The 23,428-nt window shown below is 42.9% G+C and overlaps 1 protein-coding gene across 4 annotated transcripts in view; it reads left to right on the top strand.

Annotated features, from left to right (window-relative positions):
* Window positions 1–23,428, top strand: part of kat6b (K(lysine) acetyltransferase 6B) — a 240,255-nt gene that overhangs the window by 60,807 nt on the left and 156,020 nt on the right. For all 4 annotated transcript variants that reach the window (XM_059946834.1, XM_059946835.1, XM_059946837.1 and 1 more), the window contains one exon: window positions 12,102–12,183. In XM_059946834.1, the coding sequence (XP_059802817.1) occupies window positions 12,102–12,183 (82 nt within the window). The remainder of the gene's footprint in view (window positions 1–12,101; window positions 12,184–23,428) is intronic.

The raw sequence follows: 23,428 nt of genomic DNA, 5'->3' as shown, positions 1-23,428 counted from the left end.
CCCCAATAACCCTAGCAAACCTCCCTGCAAGTATATTGGTCCCCTTGTAGTTCAGGTGTAACCCGTCTCTCTTGTACAGGTCCCACCTGCTCCAGAAGAGGTCCCAATGATCTAGAAATCTGAAATCCTGCCCCCTACACCGGTTTCTCAGCCACGTGTTCATTTGCCAGAACGTCCTACTCTTACCCTCACTGGCAAGTGGCACAGGCAGCAATCCGGAGATTACTACCCTAGAGGTCCTGTTTCTCAACTTCCTACCAAGCTCTCTGTACTCACTCTTCAGGACCTCCTGACTCTTTCTACCTATGTCATTGGTACAGATGTGCACCACTACATCTGGCTGATCACCCTCCCACTTCAGAATGCTGTGCACGCGATCAGAGACATCTCTGACCCTGGCACCCGGGAGACAACAAACCATCCGGGAGTCTCTGTCACGACCACAGAATCTCCTGTCTGTACGCCTGACTGTGGAGTCCCCTATCACTACCGCTCTCTTCTTCCTTCCTCCCTTCTGCACTGCAGAACCAGACTCAGTGCCAGAGATCCGGCTGCCGCAGCTTGGCCCAAGTAAGCCATCCCCCCCCCCAACAGTATCCAAATCAGTATACTTGTTCTGGAGGGGAATGGCCACAGGGGAACTCTGCACTACCTACCCTTTCCCCTTCCCTCACATGACAATAACTCAGTTACCTGTGCCCTTTTCCTTAGGTGTAACTACCTCCCAGAAGCTACTATCTATAAACTGCTCAGTCTCCCGAATGATCCGGAGGTCATCCAGCTCCAGTTCCCTAACGCGGTTTATTAGGAGCTGCAGCTGGATGCACTTCTTGCAGGTATTGTTGTCAGGGACACTGAAGTTCTCCCTGACTTACCATTTCCTGCAAGAGGAGCATTCCAACATCCTGCCTGGCATATTTTATAGTCTGAACCAAAAAAACAAGAAAAACAGGAACTTACCAGAACCTACCCTCGCCTCTGCCTGTTTCTCGCCTAAGCTGTCCCACTCCGACTCAGTCCACTCCAATGATGGCCGTTGTATATGGCGGTCTCCCTTTCAAACCTTGGCGCGCTACATCACGCGCCTGCGCAGTAGATCCTCTTTTCCCTGATCAGTTAAAGAAAAGAAAAACGACCTTCCCTCAGCAATGCTTCATTCTTTCACTCTCAGCCTCTTGCTTTGATTGAAAGGTCACACCACTTTTTAAAAAAGGATGTAGGCAAAAGACAGGCAACTTTCGGCCAGTTAGCTTAATGCCTGGAGTCAGGAAAATGCTTGAAGCTGTCATTAAGGAAGAAGTAACAAAACATTTAGAAAGGAGTGGTTCCATTAGACAGACTCAGCATGGATTCAGGAAGGGCAGGTCCTGTTTGACAAATTTACTGGAGTTCTTTGAGGACATAATGAGTGCAATGGATGGAGGGGAACAGGTGGATGTCACATACCTGGATTTCCGGAAGGCGTTCGATAAGGTGCTGCACAAGAGACTTATAAATAAGATACGGATGCATGGAATCGGAGGGAGTGTATTGGCATAGATAGTGGATTGGTTAACCAATAGAAGGCAGAGAGTTGGTATAAATGGGTGTTTCTCCGGTTGGCAGTCAGTGGTGAGTGGGGTGCCGCAGGGGTCGGTGCTGGGCCTGCAGCTGCTTACCATTTACATTGATGATTTGGAAGAGGGGACTGAGTGTACTGTAGCAAAATTTGCTGATGACACGAAACTGAGTGGAAAAGCAAATTATACAGAGGATGTGGAGAGTCTGCAGAGGGAGATAGATAGGTTAAGTGAGTCGGCCAAGGTCTGGCAGATGGAATACAATGTTGGTCAATGGGAGATCATCCACTTTAGAAGGAATAATAGAAGAGCAGATTATTATTTAAATGGTGAAAGACTGCATCATGCTGTTGTGCAGAGGGAGTGCTTGTTCATGAATCGCTAAAAGTTGGCTTGCAGGTACAACAGGTTATTAAGAAGGCAAAGGAAATGTTGGCCTTCATTGCTAGAGGGATTGAATTCAAGAGCAGGGAGGTCATGCTGCAACTATACAGGGTACTGGTGAGGCCGCACCTGGAGTACTGTGTGCAGTTCTGGTCTCCATACTTGAGGAAAGGTGTACTGGATTTGGAGGCAGTGCAGAGGAGGTTTACCAGGTTAATTCCAGGTATGAAGGGAGAGATTGAGTTGCCTGGGACTATACTCTCTGGAGTTCAGAAGAATGAGAGGGGATCTTATAGAAACATACAAAATTTTGAAAGGGATAGATAAGATAGAAGTAGTAAAGTTTCCATTAGTAGGTGAGACTAGGGGACATTGCCTCAAGATTCAGGGGAAGAGATTTAGGACGGAGATGAGAGGAAACTGTTTTTTCCAGAGAGTGGTGAATCTGTGGAATTCTCTGCCTAGGGAAGCAGTTGAGGCTTCCTCACTAAATATATTTAAGAAACAGTTAAGTAGGTTTTTACATAGTAAGGCAAATAAGGGTTATGGGAAAAGTGCAGGTTTATGCTGATGGTTTATGATGGCAGATCAGCCATGATCTTATTGAATGGCAGGGCAGGTTCAATGGGCCGGATGGCCTACTCCTTCTCCTATTTCTTATGTTCTAATTAAACAACTCCCTTATGCCTACATAATGCCCACATCCTTCCATTTTCTGGGCATTCATGTGCCTATCTGAGACCCTCTTGAGTACCTCTATGGTGTTTACCTCCATACTACACCAGGCTGTATACTCCAGGCACCCACCATTGTCTGTGTAGGGAAAAAAAAACTTGCCCTGCACATTACTGAACTTAACCCCACATTTTAAATACATGCCCTATGGTATACACATTTCAAACCTAGGAGAAAGATACAAGCCATCTATTCTATCTATTCCACTTATAATTTTATAAAGAAATAATAATGGGGGACAAGTAAGTGGCAAATGAACTGAAGTATTTTGCATCATTTTTCAGAGAACACCAGCAGTATGCCAGAAATGTGAGTGTGTCAGGGGGCAGAAGTGAGTGAAATTGCTATTACTAAGGTGAAGGTGCTTCAGAAGCTGAGTGGTCTTTATGTAGATGTCATCTGGACCAGATGGACTACACCTGAGTTCTGAGAGAGGTAGCTGAAGAGGTTACAGAGACATTAGTAGTGATCATTCAAGAATGATGGTAGGAGTAAAGAAGGCTATGGTCCTGGTGTGGGTCGATGGGAGTAGGTAGTTTAAATAGTTTTGGTGTGGACTAGATGGGCCAAAGGCCCTGTTTCTATGCTGTACTTTTCTATGACTCTAATCACTAGATTCTGGAATGGTCCCAGAGGACTGGAAAATTGCAAATGTCACTCAATTCTTTAAGAAGGGAGGGAAACAAAAGGAAGGAAATTATAAACCAGTTAGCCTGACTTCAGTGGTTAGAAACATAGAAAATAGGTGCAAGAGTAGGCCATTCGGCCCTTCAAGCCTGCACCGCCATTCAGTAAGATCGTGGGTGATCATCCAACTCAGAACCCTGTACCTGCTTTCTCTCCATACCCCCGATCCCTTTAGCCACAAGGGCCATATCTAACTTCCTCTTAAATATAGCCAATGAACTGGCCTCAACTGTTTCCTGTGGCAGAGAATTCCACAGATTCACCACTCTCTGTGTGAAGAAATTTTTCCTCATCTTGGTCCTAAAAGACTTCCCCCTTTATCCTTAAACTGTGACCCCTCATTCTGGACTTCCCCAACATCGGAAACAATTTTCCTGCATTTAGCCCGTTCAATCCCTTTAGAATTTTATATGTTTCAATAAGATCCCCCCTCAATCTTCTAAATTCCATTGAGTATAAGCCTAGTCGATCCAGTCTTCCAGGTTGGGAAGACATTAGAGTCTATTATTAAGAATGGCGTTTTGAGTTACTTGAAGGCACATGATAGAATAGGCCAAAGTCAGCATGGTTCCCTTAAAGGTGGTAAAGGAGGCAAATGCAATGTTAGCCTTCGTTTCAAGAGGGTTAGAATATAAAAGCAAGGATGTAATACTATAGCTTTATAAAACATTGGTCAGACTGCACTTGGAGTATTGTGACAACAACACACACAAAATACTGGTGGAACACAGCAGGCCAGGCAGCACCTATAGGGAGAAGCGCTGTCGACGTTTCGGGCCGAGACCCTTCGTCAGGACTAACCGAAAGGAAAGATAGTAAGAGATTTGAAAGTAGTGGGGGGGAGGGGGAAATGCGAAATGATAGGAGAAGACCGGAGGGGGTGGAATGAAGCTAAGAGCTGGAAAGGTGATTGACAAAAGTGATACAGAGATGGAGAAGGGAAAGGATCATGGGACAGGAAGCTTCGGGAGAAAGAAAGGGTGAGGGGGGAGCACCAGAGGGAGAAGGAGAACAGGCAAACAACTAAATATGTCAGGGATGGGGTAAGAAGGGGAGGAGGGGCATTAATGGAAGTTAGAGAAGTCAATGTTCATGCTATCAGGTTGGAGGCTACCCAGCCGGTATATAAGGTGTTGTTCCTCCAACCTGAGTTTGGATTCATTTAGACAATAGAGGAGGCCATGGATAGACATATCAGAATGGGAATGGGACGTGGAATTAAAATGTGTGGGCACTGGGAGATCCTGCTTTTTCTGGCAGACTGTGTGTAGGTGTTCAGCGAAATGGTCTCCCAGTCTGTGTCGGGTCTCACCAATATATAAAAGGCCGCACTGGGAGCACCGGATGCAGCATACCACACCAGCCGACTTACAGGTGAAGTGTCGCCTTACCTGGAAGGACTGTCTGGGGCCCTGAATGGTGGTGAGGGAGGAAGTGTAAGGACAGGTGTAGTACTTGTTCCATTTACAAGGATAAGTGCCAGGAGGGAGATCGGTGGGAAGGGATGAGGGGGACGAGTGGACAAGGGAGTCACGTAGGGAGTGATCCCTGTGAAAATCAGAAAGGGGGGGGAGGGAAAAATGTGTTTGGTAGTGGGATCCCGTTGGAGGTGGCGGAGAATTATACGTTGGACCTGGAGGCTGGTGAGGTGGTAGGTAAGGACAAGGGGAACCTATCTCGAGTGGGATGGTGGGTGGATGGGGTGAGGGCAGATGTACAGGAAATGGGAGAGATGCATTTGAGAGCAGAGTTGATGCTGGACGAAGGGAAGCCCCTTTGTTTAAAAAAGGAAGACATCTCCTTCGTCCTGGAATGAAAAGCCTCATCCTGAGAGCAGATGCGGCGGAGACAGAGGAATTGTGAGAAGGTGGTAGCCTTTTTGCAAGAGACAGGGTGGGAAGAGGAATAGTCCAGGTAGCTGTGAGAGTCTGTAGGCTTATAGTAGATATCAATAGATAATCCGTCTCCAGAGATGGAGACAGAAAGATCAAGAAAAGGGAGGGAGGTGTTGAAAATGGACCAGGTAAATTTGAGGGCAGGGTGAAAGTTGGAGGCAAAGTTAATGAAGTCAACAAGTTCCGCATGCGTGCAAGAGGCAGCGCCAATGCAGTTGTCGATGTGGCGAAGGAAAAGAGGGGGATGAATACCAGTATAGACTTGGAGCATGGACTGTTCCACAAAGCCAACAAAAAGTCGGGCATAACTGGGACCCATACGGTGCCCATGGATACACCCTTGGTTTGGAGGAAGTGGGAGGAGCCAAAGGAGAAATTATTGAGAGTAAGAACTAATTCTGCTATCCAGAGGAGAGTGGTGGTAGAGGGGAATTGGTTAGGTCTGGAATCCTATATTGTGTGGAGTATTGTGAGCAGTTTTGGGCCCTTTAATAAAAGATAAGTTTCAATAAGTACATTTAACGTTAGAGAAATGTGTACAATATACATCCTGAAGTTCTTTTTCTGCGCAAAAGTCCACGAATCGGAGGAGTGCTCCAAATAAAACATCAGCACCCTCCACTGAGCACTCAAGTGTACAGCAAAGCGTCAGTAAAGACACAGACTTGCAGTACTCCAAAGACTACTCATTCACTCAGTAATTTGACATCCCACAAGGTTATGGGGAGAAGGCAGGAGAATGAGATTGAGGGGAATAATAAATCAACCATGATTGAATGTTGGAGCAGACTCAGTAGTTTGAATGGCCTAGTTCTGCTCCTATATTTGATGGACTTAAACTTCTTATCAAATCTCCCTTAAGCCTTCTCTGTTCCAGAGAAAACAAAGTTTATCCAACTTCTCCTTTTAGCGCATGCTCTCTAATCCAGGCAACATCCTGGTAAGCCACTGCGTCATCTCCAAAACCTTGATATACTTCCTTTAATGGGGAGTCCAGAACTGAATGCAATAAAGCAGTTATAGCCTACCTAAAGCTTTATAAAACTGTAATGTAACTTCCCAACTCTTAAACTCACTTGCTCAACTAATAAAGGCAAGTATGCCTTCTTAACCACCCTGTCAACCTGTGCAGACACTTTCAGCGAACTGTGGACTTGGATCCCAAGATCCCTCTGTACTTCAACACTTATGCACCTTGCCATTAACGGTGCTCTATCACTTTACATTTGATCTCCTAAAGTGCAACACTTTGCATTTGGCTGGGTTAAACTCCAACTGCATTTCTCCACCCATATCTGAAGATGATTTGTATACCTCATTATATCCTTCCTTTACTAGTCTTTTGCACTATCCACAGTACCATTTAGATAAGGATAGGACACAGTTTGTTACCCTTTGCAGCATATCTGTCTGTTGGAATGAAGAATGTCCTTGTAGACAGTTTTATTATCACTGCCTTACATGACATGAAATTTGTTGTTTTGCAGCTTCAGAACAGCAGAAAGATATAACATTAATCTATAGCACTAAGGAATAATGAGGTAGTGTTTATGGTTCATGAACTTTCAGGAACCTGTTGGCATAGTGTAAGAATCTGATTCTGAATTTCTGAGTGTAGATCCTCAGGCTCCTATAGCACCTGGTAGTAATGAGAAAAAGGCATGTCCTTAATGGTGAGGGCCTTAATGATGGATGCCACTACCTTGAAGCACTGCCTCTTAATGGTGTATTTGATGGTGGGGAGAGTTGTGCCCATGATGGAGTTGAATGAGTCTGTAACTTGGTGGGTTCTTGCAGCCTGTGATGCAACCAGTCAGACTGTTCTCCACTGTACATCTTTTGAAATTTGCAAGAGCCTCTGATGTATGAAATCTCCTCAAGCTCCTTAAAAAAAATAGAGCCACTGTCATGCCTTGTTACGATTGAAACAATGTGTTGGGCCCAGGACAAATCCTCTGAGATGACAAAACATACAGAAAATCTCACCCTTTTTATTACAGATCCCTCATTGACAATTGGTGTATGTTCTCCTGACTTCCCCTTCCAGAAATCCAACAATCCATTCCATGTTCCAGCTGGCACTGAGTGGGAGGTTATTGTTGTGACACCACAGCCAGCTGATCTGTCTCACTCTTGTATGTCATCATTGCCATCTGAGGCTTTACAAACAACCGGGGTGTCATATATGACTGAATAGATGGTTTTTGAGTTGTGCTGAGCCACAGTCATAGGTGTAGAGAATATAGAGTAGTGGTCTAAGCACACATCCTTGAGGTGCACCTGTGGGATACGTCAGTGAGGAGGCGATGTTATTTCTGATCCACACTGACTGTGCCTTCTGATGAAGAATCAAGGATCCAGTTGCTAAGGAAGGTACAGAGCCCATCTTCTGAAGTTTGGTGGTTAATACTGACAGATGATGGTGCTGACTCTTCCTCACTGTTGAAGAATTCAGATCTGTTATCCTTCTTGTGTTAGTAAAGAAAGCAACACAAAACTAGTAGAGGATCTTCTTAAGTCCCAAAATGCATGTCCAACTTAGTGGCTTTAAAATATATTACCCTAGAAGAATACCTAAATAGTGCATTATACTGCTGCTGCAAAACAACAAACAATGAATTTCAGAACATTTGTCAGTGATAATAAACCAGATTCTGATGGCCAGTTGTATAAAGCGCAATCCTGAATATGGCCATGAGATGAAAATCAGACCAGTTTATATGACGAAGGCTCTTGCCTCCTCCACCAACACCTTGCCAGCACTCCACCTGTCACTCCCTTTTTCCTCATGTGCTTGTTGTATTCCTCCAAGCTTCACCCTTCACAACATTTTGGAGTGTTTATTAGCCGTCTCTTCCATTCTTTCCTTTGTGACTCCATCTTCAGCCTGCTGCTTTGGCCTTCTTTCTGCAAATACTTTAGGTCAACTTACTGCCATAAAACCTACTCTCATCCAGTGTTGAGGCTCCTTTCCAAAGTATCAACATTTCAACACTGAGATTTTTTTCCTCAAGCTGTTAATGGATATGGAGCAAAGGTGATGAATGGGGTTAGCATACAGATCAGTTATGTCCTAATTGAATGAAAAACACATTTGTAAGTATGAATGGCCTAGTCCTGTTACTGGGAGGAGAATGCATTTTCCACCCAAGTCAGCTTTATATTCAAGTATTTTGAATCTTGTCCCATTACCACCTACTGAGAAGTTAACTAAGATTGGTGGTCCTTCAAAACCTGATTCTTTCAGTTTTATTAGTGAATGCTGAATAAATGTATAGAAGTACCATCCAGGAGGGAATCTGCAGATGCTGGAAATTCAAGCAACACACACAAAATGCTGGTGGAATGCAGCAGGCCAGGCAACATCTATAGGAAGAAGCACTGTCGACGTTTTGGGCCAAGACCCTTCGTCAGGCCTAACTGAAAGAAGAGATAGTAAGATTTGAGAGTGGGAGGGGAGATCCAAAATGATAGGAGAAGACAGGAGGGGGAGGGATGAAGCTAAGAGCTGGAAAGTTGATTGGCAAAAGGGATACACAGCTGGAGAAGGGAGAGGATCATGGGACAGGAGGTGTAGGGAGAAAGCAAGGGGGAGGGGGGCACCAGAGGGAGATGGAGAGTAGGCAAGGAGTGATTGTGAGAGGGACAGAGAAAAGAAAAAAAGGAGGAAAAATAATAAATTATTAAACAAGGGATGGGGTAAGAAGGTGAGTGGGGTATTATTGGAAGTTAGAGAAATCAGTGTTCATGCCATCAGGTTGGAGGCTACCTAGACGGAATATAAGATGTTGTTCCTCCAACCTGAGTGTGGCTTCATCTCGACAGTAGAGGAAGCCATGGATAGACATATCAGACTGGGAATGGGACGTGGAATTAATATGTGTGGCCACTGGGAGATCCTGCTTTCTCTGGTGGACAGAGCATAGGTGTTCAGCAAAACAGAGTCCCAGCCTGCGTCGGGTCTCACCAATATATAGAAGGGAACACAGGACGCAGTATATCACACCAGCCGACTCACAGGTGAAGTGTCGCCTCACCTGGAAGGACTAGGGCCCTGAATGGTGGTGAGGGAGGAAGTGTTAAGGGCAAGTGCATTGGCTGGTGTGATATACTGCGTCCGATGCTCCCGGTGCGGCCTTCTATATATTGGTGAGACATGACGCAGACTGGATGACCGTTAACTTCCCTCCCCTCCTTACTCCGTTTCTTATCTATCTATCTATTTATTTAATTACCCATCCCTTTTTTCTTTTCCCTCTTTCTTCTCTCTCTTTCCCTCTCACAATCACTCCTTGCCTGCTCTCCATCTCCCTCTGGTGCTCTCCTCCCCCTTTTTTTTCTCCCTAGGCCTCCCATCCCATGACCCTCTTCCTTCTCCAGCTCTGTACCTCTTTTGACAATCAACTTTAGAGCTTTTAGCTTCATCCCTCCCCCTCCTGTCTTCTATCATTTCAGAACTCCCCCTCCCCCTCCCACTTTCAAATCTCTTACTATCTCTTCTTTCTGTTAGTCCTGATAAAGGATCTCAGCCCAAAACGTCGACTGTACTTCTTCCTATATATGCTGCCTGGCCTGCTGCGTTCCACTGGCATTTTGTGTGTGTTGCTTGAATTTCCAGCATCTGCAGATTTCCTTGTGTTTTTTTTTAATTTCATGTATTTTGTATTCTTGATGTGTTAGGGTACATTTGTTTCTTAGTACAGCTTAAGTCTGAGAAGTTTGGCCCAATGGTTGGGGGTAAAGTTCCAAATTGGATAAATTACAGTTTCCAGATGGATAATCCTCTACATAAGGGTTGTGAACATCCAGATGATGAGTATATTCAATGCCTAAATTGATAAGATAGGCAAAAGGCACTAAGATTGAATAGTGGGGCAAGTAGTCTACTCCTACTGCGACAGGTTCTTTGAATGAAATACACAATTTTTGTAAAGAAGTAATTTAAATAGCAGCTCATAATTTGCATTTGTAATTCCCATGAAATTGTCAGCATTCGCAGTTATTACATTGTGAAACTGATAATAAACAGTTGAACATAAAAATTTAGATTGTCCATGCTCTTTAGTGGCATTTGTGTCATGCGAAATAAAAGAATTGTAGAAAACCTTATGGGCTCATCTGGGTGTAAAGATCTTGTGCTTTTTTATACAAGTGTGAATAAGTTTGTAAGAGGTAAACAATGGCAGTCCACTGTAACTGTCTAGAAAATGCCAGGATCTAAAAAGCATAACTTTATGCATTTCCTCAGTTACATTTTACATACTAATTTTTAATTATTATATTTTGAGGTTGTAGTCTTTACTTCATTCTCAGTAAAGTGTGCTTGGAATCCACTGCCAGAGGTGGTTATAGAAGCAAATCTGATAAAAGGCATCTGAGAAACTCTTAAGTAGGCACACGGATGTCCACAAAATGGAGGGATATGGACATCATGTAGGCAAAATGGATTAGTTTAATTAGGCTTTTAATTCCAAGTTTAATTAGTTAAGCACAACATCGTGGGTTAAGGCCCTATCCTGTACTGTATTTTTGTATGTTCTGTAGCTCTTACTGGTGACAAATACACTAGAGTGAGATTGAAACAGTTGAGTAAAATTAACAAACTGATTAAAGTTAAAACTTGTGATCTTCCCTTCAAAGTAAAACAAGAAAATAGGGTAGGATTAGGTCAAGAGGTCCCTCAAACTATCCCTGTCATTCATTGTGATCATGGCCACAACTCCATACCCTGCTTCAATCTATCAAATAGAACATAGAACAGTACAGCACATTACAGGCCCTTCGTCCCACAATGTTGTGCCGACCCTCAAACCCTGCCTCCCATATAGCCCCCCAACTTAAATTCCTCCACATACCTGTCTAGTAGTCTCTTAAACTTCACTAGTGTATCTGTGTCCATCACTGACTCAGGCAGTGCATTCCACGCACCAACCACTCTCTGAGTAAAAAACCTTCCTCTAATATCCCCCTTTAACTTCCCTCCCCTTATTTTAAAGCCATGTCCTCTTGTACTGAGCAGTGGTGCCCTGGGGAAGAGGCGCTGGCTGTCCATTCTGTCTATTCCTCTTAATATCTTGTACACCTCTATCATGTCTCCTCTCATCCTCCTTCTCTCCAATGAGTAAAGCCCTAGCTCCCTTAATCTCTGATCATAATCCATACTCTCTAAACCAGGCAGTGTCTCGGTAAATCTCCTCTGTATCCTTTCCAATGCTTTCACATCCTTCCTATACTGAGGCGACCAGAACTGGACACAGTACTCCAAGTGTGGCCTAACTAGAGTTTTATAGAGCTGCATCATTACATCGCGTCTCTTAAACTCTATCCCTCGACTTATGAAAGCTAACACTCCGTAAGCTTTAACTACCCTATCTACCTGTGAGGCAACTTTCAGGCAACTGTGAGGTAACTTAATACTTATCCACTGTACATCCACCTTAACTGCTTTAGTAATCCAGCCTCCAGCTCTCAATGGAATAAAAAAATCTGGAGTTTCACAACCCTTGGCTTGGAGAAATATTTATACCTCTCAGTTTTAAATGGATCTCCCTTACCTTTTAGTTGTCTCCTTGTTTGAAACTCTTTCACTGGTGAAAACATCCCAACTTCTGCTCCTTCAAATCCCTTAAGATCTTACATGTTTGACTAAAGTCACACCCCTCATTTTTAAAGTCTGAGGAATACAGAGCTAAACTATTTAGTCCTGCAGTAGGGCAATTATATAATGTAATCATGCCAAAAAACTAAATTCATTATTTACTTAAGTGCTTGGAAAGAGTTTGGAAAAAAACATTAAAAAGAATTGTACATTGGAGTGCTTCATAATCTTTCTCTCCTGTAGGATAACATGCTTTTCTGTGACTCCTGTGATCGAGGGTTTCACATGGAATGTTGCGACCCGCCTTTATCCAGAATGCCAAAAGGTATCATTAAACTAAATCTGTTAATGAATTTAGAACTTAATTCAAAATGTACCTAGATGCATTTACCATTATGGAATGATTAGATTTGAAGATATTTTGAGTTAAACTTCATTAATCATTTTTCTCCCAAGAAAATTTTGCTTCCCCTTGTGCACAGGTGTTGATCATTTAGAGCTAGATTTGCCACCTGATGATGGATAGTATTTTCTGAGTGTTAAGCAAGAAAGCTTTGAACAAGTTAGTTATATCCCATTGATCTGTTCATTGTACAATGCACTTGCCATAATTTTCAGCTTTATCAAGTTCAAGTTTAATTGTCATTCAACCATACACATGAATACAGCCAAACAAGACAGTGTTTCTCCAGGGCCAAGCGGCAAAACAGAGTACCAACAGTCAGCCACAGCACACAACACACATAGATCAATCAATAAGTCAGTAGGTACATTTAATGTCAGAGAAATGTATATAATATACATCCTGGAAATTAAAAATCATGCAAAAACAGAAATAATATATATTTAAAAAGTGAGATAGTGTTCATTGGTTTGATGTCCATTTAGGAATCTGATGGCAAAGGGGAAGAAGCCGTTCCTGAATCACTGAGTGTGCGCCTTCAGGCCTCTGTACCTCCTACCTGATGGTAACAATGAGAAAAGGGCATGCCCTGGGTGCTGGGGGTCCTTAATAATGGAAACTTCCTTTCTGAAACACTGCTCTTTGAAGATGTCCTGCGTACTTTGTAGGCAAGTACCCAAGATGGAGCCAACTAGACTTACAACCCTCTGCAGCCTGTCAGAATGCTCTTCACAGTACATCTGTAGAGGTTTTCGTTGACATACCAAATCTCTTTAAAACTCCTAATGGATTCTAGTCACTGTCTTGCCTTCTTTATAGCTGCATCGATATGTTGGGACCAGGTCTGGTTCTCAGATATTTTGACACCCAGGAACTTGAAACTGCTCACTCTGTCCACTCAAAAAAAAACCTGCAGATTCTGGAAATCTGAAATAAAAACAGGAATGCTAGAAATATGTTGTAAGTCAAATTGAGGAGAAAGACAGTTAAACTTTAGGAAATGACCTTTCATCATTTTGTATCTACTTGGCCTAAACCTCAATCCAAGCCTATATCCAGCTATAGAGCTGGGTCTATTGTACTGGTAGGTACATGTCTGTCACTCTGAAATACTGGGGCACACTGCTGAGTATATATTGTCACTATATAACAGAGGTACAGTCCTTGGGAACAAGTTTGTCACAGTAACACTGGGAAACATTACTAGTGAGCACATATATAGTACATTGTTAGGGTAAACTGTGTTGTTGGGTAAAGATCTTTCACTATGGCGAGAGTACTGTACAGATGGGCACAGGTCTAACTTCAAGATGCTTACAGTACTCATGGGTATGGGCCTCTTGCTAGAACGAGTTTGGAGGCGACATCGGATGCACGGCACCTCTGGCAGGGTCTGCAAGACATTACTTTCTACAAAGCGGAACAAAGCAGTTTCAATAGTATGAATGGTAGCGTTGCTTCACTACCAGAAGAACTCAACGCCTTCTATGCATGCTTTGAAAAGAAGAACACAACTACAGCTGTGAAGATCCCTGTTGCACATGATGACCCTGTGATCTCCGTCTCAGAGGCTGTCTTTAAAGAGACTGAACCCTCGCAAGGTAGAAGGTCCCAATGGAGTTCCTGGTAAGGCTCTGAAAACCTGTGCCAACCAACTAGCAGGAGTATTCAAAGGCATTTTCTACCTCTCACTGCAATGGGTGGAAGTTTCCACTTGTTTCAAAAGGGCAACAATTATACCAGTGCCTAAGCAGAATAATGTGGGCTGCCTTAATGACTATCGCCCAGTAGCACTCACATCGACAGTGATGAAGTGCTTTGAGAGATTGGTCATGACTAGACTGAATTCCTGCCTCAGCAAGGATCTGGACGCATTGCAATTTGCCTATTACCACAAAAGATCAACAGCAGACGCATTCTCAATGGCAGTCCACACGGCTGAAAAACTGGACAACACGAACACCTACGTCAGGATGCTATTCATCGACTCTAGCTCAGCATTTAATACTGTCATTCCCACAGTCCTGATTGAGAAGTTGCAGAACCTGGGCCTCTGTACCTCCCTCTGTAATTGGATCCTCCACTTCCTAACTGGAAGACCACAATCTTTGCGGATTGGTGATAAGATATCCTCACTGACGATCAACACTGGCGCATCTCAGGGGTGTGTGCTTAGCCCACTGCTCTACTCTCTCTATATACGTGACTGTGTCACTAGGCATAGCTCAAATACCATCTATAAATTTGCTGATGATACAGCCATTGTTAGTAGAATCTCAGGTGGTGTAAGAGGGCATAGAGGAGTGAGATATGCCAACTAGTGGAATGGTACTGCAGCAACAACCTGGCACTCAGCGTCAGTAAGATGGAAGAGCTGATGATGGACTTCAGGAAGGGTAAGACAAGGAACATTTACCAGTCCTCATAGAGGGAGCAGAAGTGGAGAGAGTGAGCAGCTTCAAGTTACTGGGTGTCAAGATCTCTGAGGATCTAAGCTGGTCCCAACATATCAATGTAGTTACAAAGAAGGCAAGACAGCAGCTATACTTTATTAGGAGTTTGAAGAGATTTGGTATGTCAGCAAATGCACTCAAAACTTCTATAGTTGTACTGTGGAGAGCATTCTGACAAGCTGCATCATTATTTGGTATGCAGGGGCTACTGCACAGGACTGAAAGAAGCTGCAGAAGGTTGTAAATCTAGTTGGCTCCATCTTAGGTACTAGCCTACAAAGTACCCAGGACATCTTCAGGGAGCGGCATCTCAGAAAGGCAGTGTCCATTATTAAGGATCTCCAGCACCCAGGGCATGCTCTTTTCTCACTGTTATCATCAGGTAGGAGGTACAGAAACCTGAAGGCACACACTCAGAGATTCAGGAACAGCTTCTTACCCTCTGCCATCCAATTCCTAAATGGACATTGAATCTTTGGATGCTACCCTTTTAAAAAAAAAATACAGCATTTCTGTTTTTGCATGTTTTTAAAAATCTATTCAATATATGTAATTGATTTACTTGTTTATTCATTATTATTATTTTTTTTCTCTCTGCTAGATTGCATTGAACTGCTAGCTGCTAAGTTTACAAATTTCACGTCACATGCCAGTGATAATAAACCCGATTCTGAATTACTGTAACTTCAGAAAGATTGGATGCTAGGCACAATAAGCTGTATGATTTGTGTTAGTGTTTCTGTTATCACCTTGCTCCCAACAGGCACAAACTTAGTGAGGGTAACTTAATGGAGTGAGAAATATAGAGTCACATACACAGCCTTGAAATGAGCCTTTTGGTCCACCAGTCAGTGTCAGCATCAACCTTCAATTTGCACAAATCTTGCATTAATCTCAATTTTTATTCTTCCCACATTCTCATTAACTTCCCTCAGATTCAGCACTTGATGCAAATTACACTTGTCAATTAACTTACCATCCCAGGAAAAGACAAAACATGTCTTTCAAGATGTGGAATGAACTTGGAGGATCTGGAGGAAAACAAGGTTATCATAGGGTGAGCGTGCAAGCTCCACACAAACAGCATCCGAGTTCAGGTTTGAACCCATGTCTGAGGCAGTTGTGTGTGCTGTCGTTTACTCTATAACAAATGAACACCTAACATTTATTGAGTACAATTATTTTTAACATATTTTTCTGTGTGGCATGCATATACATTTGTTTATCATGAGTGGCCCTTGAAGAAAGTTCAGATTGTATGCCTTGACCTCCCTATAATGGGATAATGGGAATGTGTTTTATGGGAGAGATTAGATAGGCTAGAGTTTCAAAGAGGAGAGGTGATGATTGAAACATAAGTTTCTGAGGGATTTTGACAGCATGGATATGAAGAGGATGTTTTCTCCTGTTGTAAAATCAAAAATTTGCAAACAAAGGTCACTCAATTAAAGCGTGGGTGAGGTGAAATTTGTTATCTAAAGAATCACGAATCTTTGAACACTTCCTCAGGCATCAGAGTATTTGGGTATTTTTAAGATGTGCATCCTTAGACTGTTGATAAGCAAATATATTCCTATTAAGTTTATCCATGCAGTGAGGAATCTTTCTCCCTTATTTATTTCCATGTAACCTATTCTTTCAAATATTCCATTATCATGCCTCTTACTCCCACATGCATTCGAAGAAATCGATGTAGCCCGTTAAGCTGTCAACCAGCACAGCTTTGGGATGTGGGAGGAAACTGGAGCACCTGGAGATAACCATAGTGCTGTAGTTACAGGGAGAATGTACAAACTCCAAACATGTAGGAGTGTAGTGAGCATTAAACCTGAGTCACTGGACTTTTGAGCCAGTTGCACAAACTGCATTGCCAGAGTGAAAAATTACTAGGAGTAGATGGACTACGGTTGAGATTACAATCAACCCTGATCCAATTATGTGCCAGAACAGGCTTGAAAGGTCAAGTGGTATCTGCTGTTAAATTGCATGTTGATTAGAAATAGTTGTAGACCACTGCATTGGACTGGTCCAGCTTGATCAAGGCCTAGGTATTTTACCAAGGTCCTGAGGCAGACTGCTACACTCCTGGCTGAAACCTGGACTCCATTACTACTGTGCTCCCAGCTGCTATTTTCAATGATTCTTCATCACATGTAATCTTCAGGTCTCCTACTCTCATACCTGTACAACCTGCGTGACTTTCTATTATGGGAAATATCTTGGCTGTAAAATCTAATATTTTATACACCTTAACTACCTTATACACCTATCTCACCACATTCAGAAATTAGTTGATATACAGCCCAGGAGTGCTTCATTGCGCTGAGCTTATGTACCCCAGAATTTATTGTTTCTTTTATCGTGTTTGTCCACCTGATATCTGTACTGTACATGGAATTCAAGCTGTCTGTTAACCACATCACTCTTAGTAACAATTGTATATTCTTTGCTCCAGCATTTGATCGAATTTTTCTGTTGCACAAATAGCAAAGGGCCTAGTGCTGAACCCGAGATCATTGTTGCATAAAGGCTGCCAATCACATCAATTGGCCATTTCTTCTTTGTTACTAATGAGTCAGCTGCAATATTTCCTTGTAATTCTTGGCTTCTTACTTTTCTGATTGTTCCCCTTGCTGGGTGTGACACACACAACACGCTGGAGGAACTCAGCAGGTCGGGCAGCATTCGTCCTGATGAAGGGTCTCACCCTGAAACGTTGACTGTTCATTTCCATGGATGCTGCCCGACCTGCTGAGTTCCTCCAGCGTGTTGTGAGTGTTGCTTTGACCCCAGCATCTGCAGTGTATTTTGTGTTTGCAATTCTTTGCTGAGTGTCTTGTGAAATATACTATCCTCATTGGCATTACTCAACATTTAGTTAAGTTCATCAGATAGGACCTTGTTGAATGTGTAACAATATATTCAGTGTTTTTTTCAAATGATAAATGCTGTCCCATGGGATTTTAAATCATTTGTTTACTACTGGACCACAATGTTGTCTATTTAGTTCCTTGCTGTCTGTCTTCCATTTGATCTAGGTCTTGTGGTGTTTCACAGTTTTGGACCCCCTTAAGATAATCTCTGTGTTTATCACATCCAGTGTTTTCCCCCCCTCCTTATATCAAACTCAATTACGTTTCCTCCTCTTTGTGAAGACAGACTCAAACTATTCTTTGATGTCAGAAGGGCATGACCATTCAACCTTTACTGTCTGTTCCACAGTTGTGAAAGATCAGGGATAACCTTTCACCTCAGCACCACTTCCCTGCACCAATGGTAGATCCTATAACTCCCTTATTATCTCAGACTATATCTGTCTCCTTTTGAAAGTGCTGTGTGGTAGGGTCTCCACAGCCTTGTTGGGTTGATTCGAAGATTCAGTAGTTTCTGGCAAATATATTATTTCTCACTTCAGTGCTAATTGACCAATTCCTTATTGTAGGACAGTAACCCCATGTGTTTTTTATAAACCACAGCCAGGAGAGGAAGAATTTTGTACAGTATGTTTCAATATGGATTTAGGCTAATGGGAGATAACAACACAATTCCATAATCATGAATAGCACTAATTTCTAACAGGGTAATAGTCATTGATCACTACAACACAGAAATAGGCTTTTCAGCTCATCTAGTCTGTGCCAAGCTCTTATTCTGCCTAGTCCCATTGACCTGCACCTGGACCATAGCAATCCATACTTGTTCCATGTACTTACTCAAGCTTCTCTTAGGCGTTCCAATTGAACCTGCTTCTGCCATTTCCACTGCCAGCTTGTTTTACACTCGCACCACTCTCTGAATGAAAGTTTCCCCTTAAATAATTCACCTTTCACCGTTAGTCTCTGACCTCTAGTTTTAGTCTCACCCAATCTCAGTGGAAAAATTATGCTTACATATACCGTATCTATGCCCCTCATATCTCTCCTCATTCTACCATATAACCATATAACAATTACAGCACGGAAACAGGCCATCTCGGCCCTTCTAATCCATGCTGAACGCTTACTCTCACATAGTCCCACTGACCCGCACTCAGCCCATAACCCTCCATTCCTTTCCTGTCCATATACCTATCCAATTTTACTTTAAATGACAATACCAAACCTGCCTCTACCACTTCTACTGGAAGCTCGTTCCACACAGCTACTACTCTCTGAGTAAAGAAATTCCCTCTCGTGCCTCTTATTTGAATCTCCCCTACTTTCAATGGAAAAAGCCAATCTACGTCAACTCTATCTATCCCCCTCATAATTTTAAATACCTCTATCAAGCCCCCCCCACCTCAACCTACAATGCTCCAAAGAATAAAGACCTAACTTGTCCCGTCTTTCCCTGTAACTTGGGTGCTGAAACCCAGGTAACGTTCTAGTAAATCTTCTCTGTACTCTGTCTATTTTGTTGACATCCTTTCTATAATTCAGTGACCAGAACTGTACACAATAATCCAAATTCAGCCTTACCAATGCCTTGTACAATTTTAACATTACATCATAAATCCTATACTCAATGCTCTGATTTATAAAGGCCAGCATACCAAAAGCATTTTTCACCACCCTATCCACATGAGATTCCACCTTCAGGGAACTATGCACCATTACTCCTAGATCACTCTGTTCTACTGCATTCTTCAGTGCCTTGCCATTTACCATGTATGTCCTAATTGGATTATTCCTACCAAAATGTAGCACCTCACACTTATCAGCATTAACCATATAACCATATAACAATCACAGCACGGAAACAGGCCAGCTTGGCCCTCCTAGTCCGTGCCGAACCCTTAATCTCACCTAGTCCTACCTACCCGCACTCAGCCCATAACCCTCCACTCCTTTCCTGTCCATATACCTATCCAATTTTACCTTAAATGACACAACTGAACTGGCCTCTACTACTTCTACAGGAAGCTCATTCCACACAGCTATCACTCTTTGAGTAAAGAAATACCCCCTCGTGTTTCCCTTAAACTTCTGCCCCCTAACTCTCAAATCATGTCCTCTAGTTTGAATCTCCCCTACTCTCAATGGAAACAGCCTGTTCACGTCAACTCTATCTATCCCTCTCAAAATTTTAAATACCTCGATCAAATCCCCCCTCAACCTTCTACGCTCCAATGAATAGAGACCTAACTTGTTCAACCTTTCTCTGTAACTTAATTGCTGAAACCCAGGTAACATCCTAGTAAATCGTCTCTGCTCCTAATAAATCGTCTCTTTCAGCCCAGTCTTCTAACTGGCCTAAATCTCTCTGCAAACTTTGAAAACCTGCTTCATTATCCACAATGCCACCTACCTCAGTATCATCTGCATACTTACTAATCCAATTTACCACCCCATCATCCAGATCATTAATGTATATGCCAAACAACATTGGACTCAGTACAGATCCCCGAGGCACACCACTAGTCACCAGCCTCCAACCTGACAAACAGTTATCCACCACCACTCTCTGGCATCTCTCATCCAGCTACTATTGAATCCATTTTACTACGTCAATATTAATATCTAACGATTGAACCTTCCTAATTAACCTCCCATGCGGAACCTTGTCAAAGGCCTTACTGAAGTCCATATAGACAATATCCATTGCTTTACCCTCGTCAACTTTGCTCGTAACCTCTTCAAAAAATTCAATAAGATTTGTCAAACATGACCTTCCACGCACAAATCCATTTTGACTGTTCCTAATCAGACCCTGTCTATCCAGATAATTATATATACAATCTCTAAGAATACTTTCCATTAATTTACCCACCACTGACATCAAACTGACAGGCCTATAATTGCTAGGTTTACTCTTAGAACCCTTTTTAAACAATTTAATCACATGAGCAATACGCTAATCCTCTGGCACCATCCCCGTTTCTAATGACATTTGAAGTATTTCTGTCAGAGCCCCTGCTATTTCTACACTAACCTCCCTCAAGGTCCTAGGGAATATCCTGTCAGGATCCGGAGATTTATCCACATTTATATTCCTTATAAGCGCCAGTACTTCCTCCTCTTTAATCGTCATAGTTTCCATAACTTCCCTACTTGTTTCCCTTACCTTACACAATTCAATATCCTTCTCTTGAGTGAATACTGAAGAAAAGAAAGTGTTCAAAATCTCCCCCATCTCTTTCGGCTCCACACACAGCTGTCCACTCTGATTCTCTAAGGGACCAATTTTATCCCTCACTATCCTTTTGCTATTAATATAACTGTAGAAACCCCTCAGATTTATTTTCACCTTACTTGCCAAAGCAACCTCACATCTTCTTTCAGCTTTTCTAATTTCTTTCTTAAGATTCTTTTTATATTCTTTATATTCCTCGAGCACATTTACATCATGCTGCCTATATTTAGTATAGATCTCTCTCTTTTTCTGAACCAAGTTTCTAATATCCCTTGAAAACATGGCACTCTCAAACTTTTAACCTTTCCTTTCAACCTAACAGGAACACAAAGATTCTGTGCCCTCAAAATTTCACCTTTAAATGACCTCCATTTCTCTATTACATTCTTCCCATAAAACAAATTGTCCCAATCCACTCCTTCTAAGTCCTTTCGCATCTCCTCAAAGTTAGCCTTTCTTCAATCAAAAATCTCAACCCTGGGTCCAGTCCTATCCTTCTCCATAATTATATTGAAACTAATGGTATTTGATCACTGGACCCATAGTGCTCCCCAACACATACCTCCGTCACCTGACCTATCTCATTCCCTAACAGGAGATCCAACACTGCCCCTTCTCTAGTCGGTCCCTCTATGTACTGCTGCAAAAAACTATCTTGCACACATCTTACAAACTCCAAACCATCCAGCCCTTTTACAGAATCGGCTTCCCAGTCTATGTCTGGAAAATTAAAATCTCCCACAATCACAACCCTGTGCTTACTACAAATATCTGCTATCTCCTTGCAAATTTGCTCCTCCAATTCTCGCTCCCCATTAGGTGGTCTATAATACACCCCTGTAAGTATTACTACACCTTTCCCATTCCTCAATTCCACCCAAATAGGCTCCCTAGACGAGCCTTCTAACCTATCCTGCCAGAGCACCGCTGTAATATTTTCTCTGACAAGCAACGCAATACCTCCCCCTCTTGTCCCTTCAATTTTATCACACCTGAAGCAACGAAATCCAGGAATATTTAGTTGCCAATCACACCCCTCCTGCAACCATGTTTCACTAATAGCTACAACATCATATTTCCATGTATCAATCCTTGCTCTAAGCTCATCCACCTTTCTTACAATGCTCCTAGCATTAAAATAAATACATTTAAGAAATTCTCCACCTCTTCTTCTCTGTTTATCTCTAACAGTACAAACTTTACTGTCTAACAGTAAAGAACTTTACTGTCTTCTTTTTCTTCCTTCTCCCATACATCTGTCTACACTCTGGTTACCCTCCCCCCACACATCTAGTTTAAATCAACTGGAGCCTCTCTAGCAAACCTACCTGCAAGAATATTTGTCCCCCTCCAGTTCAGATGTAAACCGTCCCGCCGGAACAGGTCCCACTTTCCCTGGAAAACTACCCAATTATCTGTAAATCTGAAGCCCTCCCTCCTGCACCATGTCTTCAGCCATGTGTTGATCTGCACTATCTTACTATTTCTAAACCCGCCTGCACGTGGCAGTAGTAGCAGTTCTGAGATTGCTATCCTGGAGGTCCTATCCTTTAACTTGGCACCTAGCTCCCTAAACTCACCTTTCAGGACCTCCTCACTCTTCCTACCCACGTCATTGGTCCCTACATGGACCACAACATCCGGCTGCTCACCCTCCCTCTTGAGAATACTGAGAACTCAATCCGAGGTATCACTGACCCTGGCACCAGGAAGGCAACAGACCATCTGGGATTCTCAATCTCTTCCACAGAACCTCCTGTCTGTCCCCCTAACTATCGAATCCCATATCACTACTGCTGTCCTCTTATCCCTCCTTCCCTTCTGAGCTGAGGGTCCAGTCTTGGTGCCAGAGGCGCAACCACTGCAACTTGTCCTTGGTAGGTTGTCCCCACCAACAGTATCCAAAATGGTATACTTATCGTTGATGGGAACGGCCACAGGGGTGCTCTGCTCTTCCTGTCTATTCCCCTCCCCTCTTCTGACAGTCACCCAACTACCTGTCTCCTGACTCCTAGGGGTGATTATCTCCCTGAAGCTCCTGTTTATTTCTGCCTCTGCCTCCTGAATGATCCAAAGTTCATCAAGCTCCTGCTCCAATTCCCTAACACGGTTTGTCAGGAGCTGCAGCTGGATGCACATTTTGCAGGTGTAGTCATCAAAGACAACAGTGCTCGCCCTGACTTCCCACATACTGCAAACGGAGCACTCAACTGCCCTAACTGCTGCCTCCATTACCTACCCCTAAGCTAATTAGATGAATTAAAGGAGCTTACCCGGCCTTACCTCACCCGGAGTGAAGCTTGTACTCAGCCTTTGCTTGCTTTTTAAATTGCCCTGCTGATCTCAGAGGCAGACTTTCACGCGCTTGCGCAGTTGTGCCCCCTTCAAACCTTGCCAAAGCCGTCCCACTCTGCCTCAGTCCACTCCGATGATGGCCGCTGTATATGGCGGTCTTTCTTTTTAAACTCCATTCTCTTAAGTTTCAGAGAATAAAGTTCTAACATTTTCAACCTTGCTCTATATCTCAGGTCCTCAAGTCCCAGGAACAGCCAGAAAATATTATTGGTATCTTTCCTGTAGGTAGATGACCAGAATTGTGGACA

Source organism: Hypanus sabinus, chromosome 21, assembly GCF_030144855.1.
Source record: "Hypanus sabinus isolate sHypSab1 chromosome 21, sHypSab1.hap1, whole genome shotgun sequence".
NCBI classification, from domain to species: Eukaryota; Metazoa; Chordata; class Chondrichthyes; order Myliobatiformes; family Dasyatidae; genus Hypanus; species Hypanus sabinus.
The sequence above is the reverse complement of the archived record's forward strand: the minus strand, read 5'-3'. Positions and strand labels throughout refer to the sequence as shown.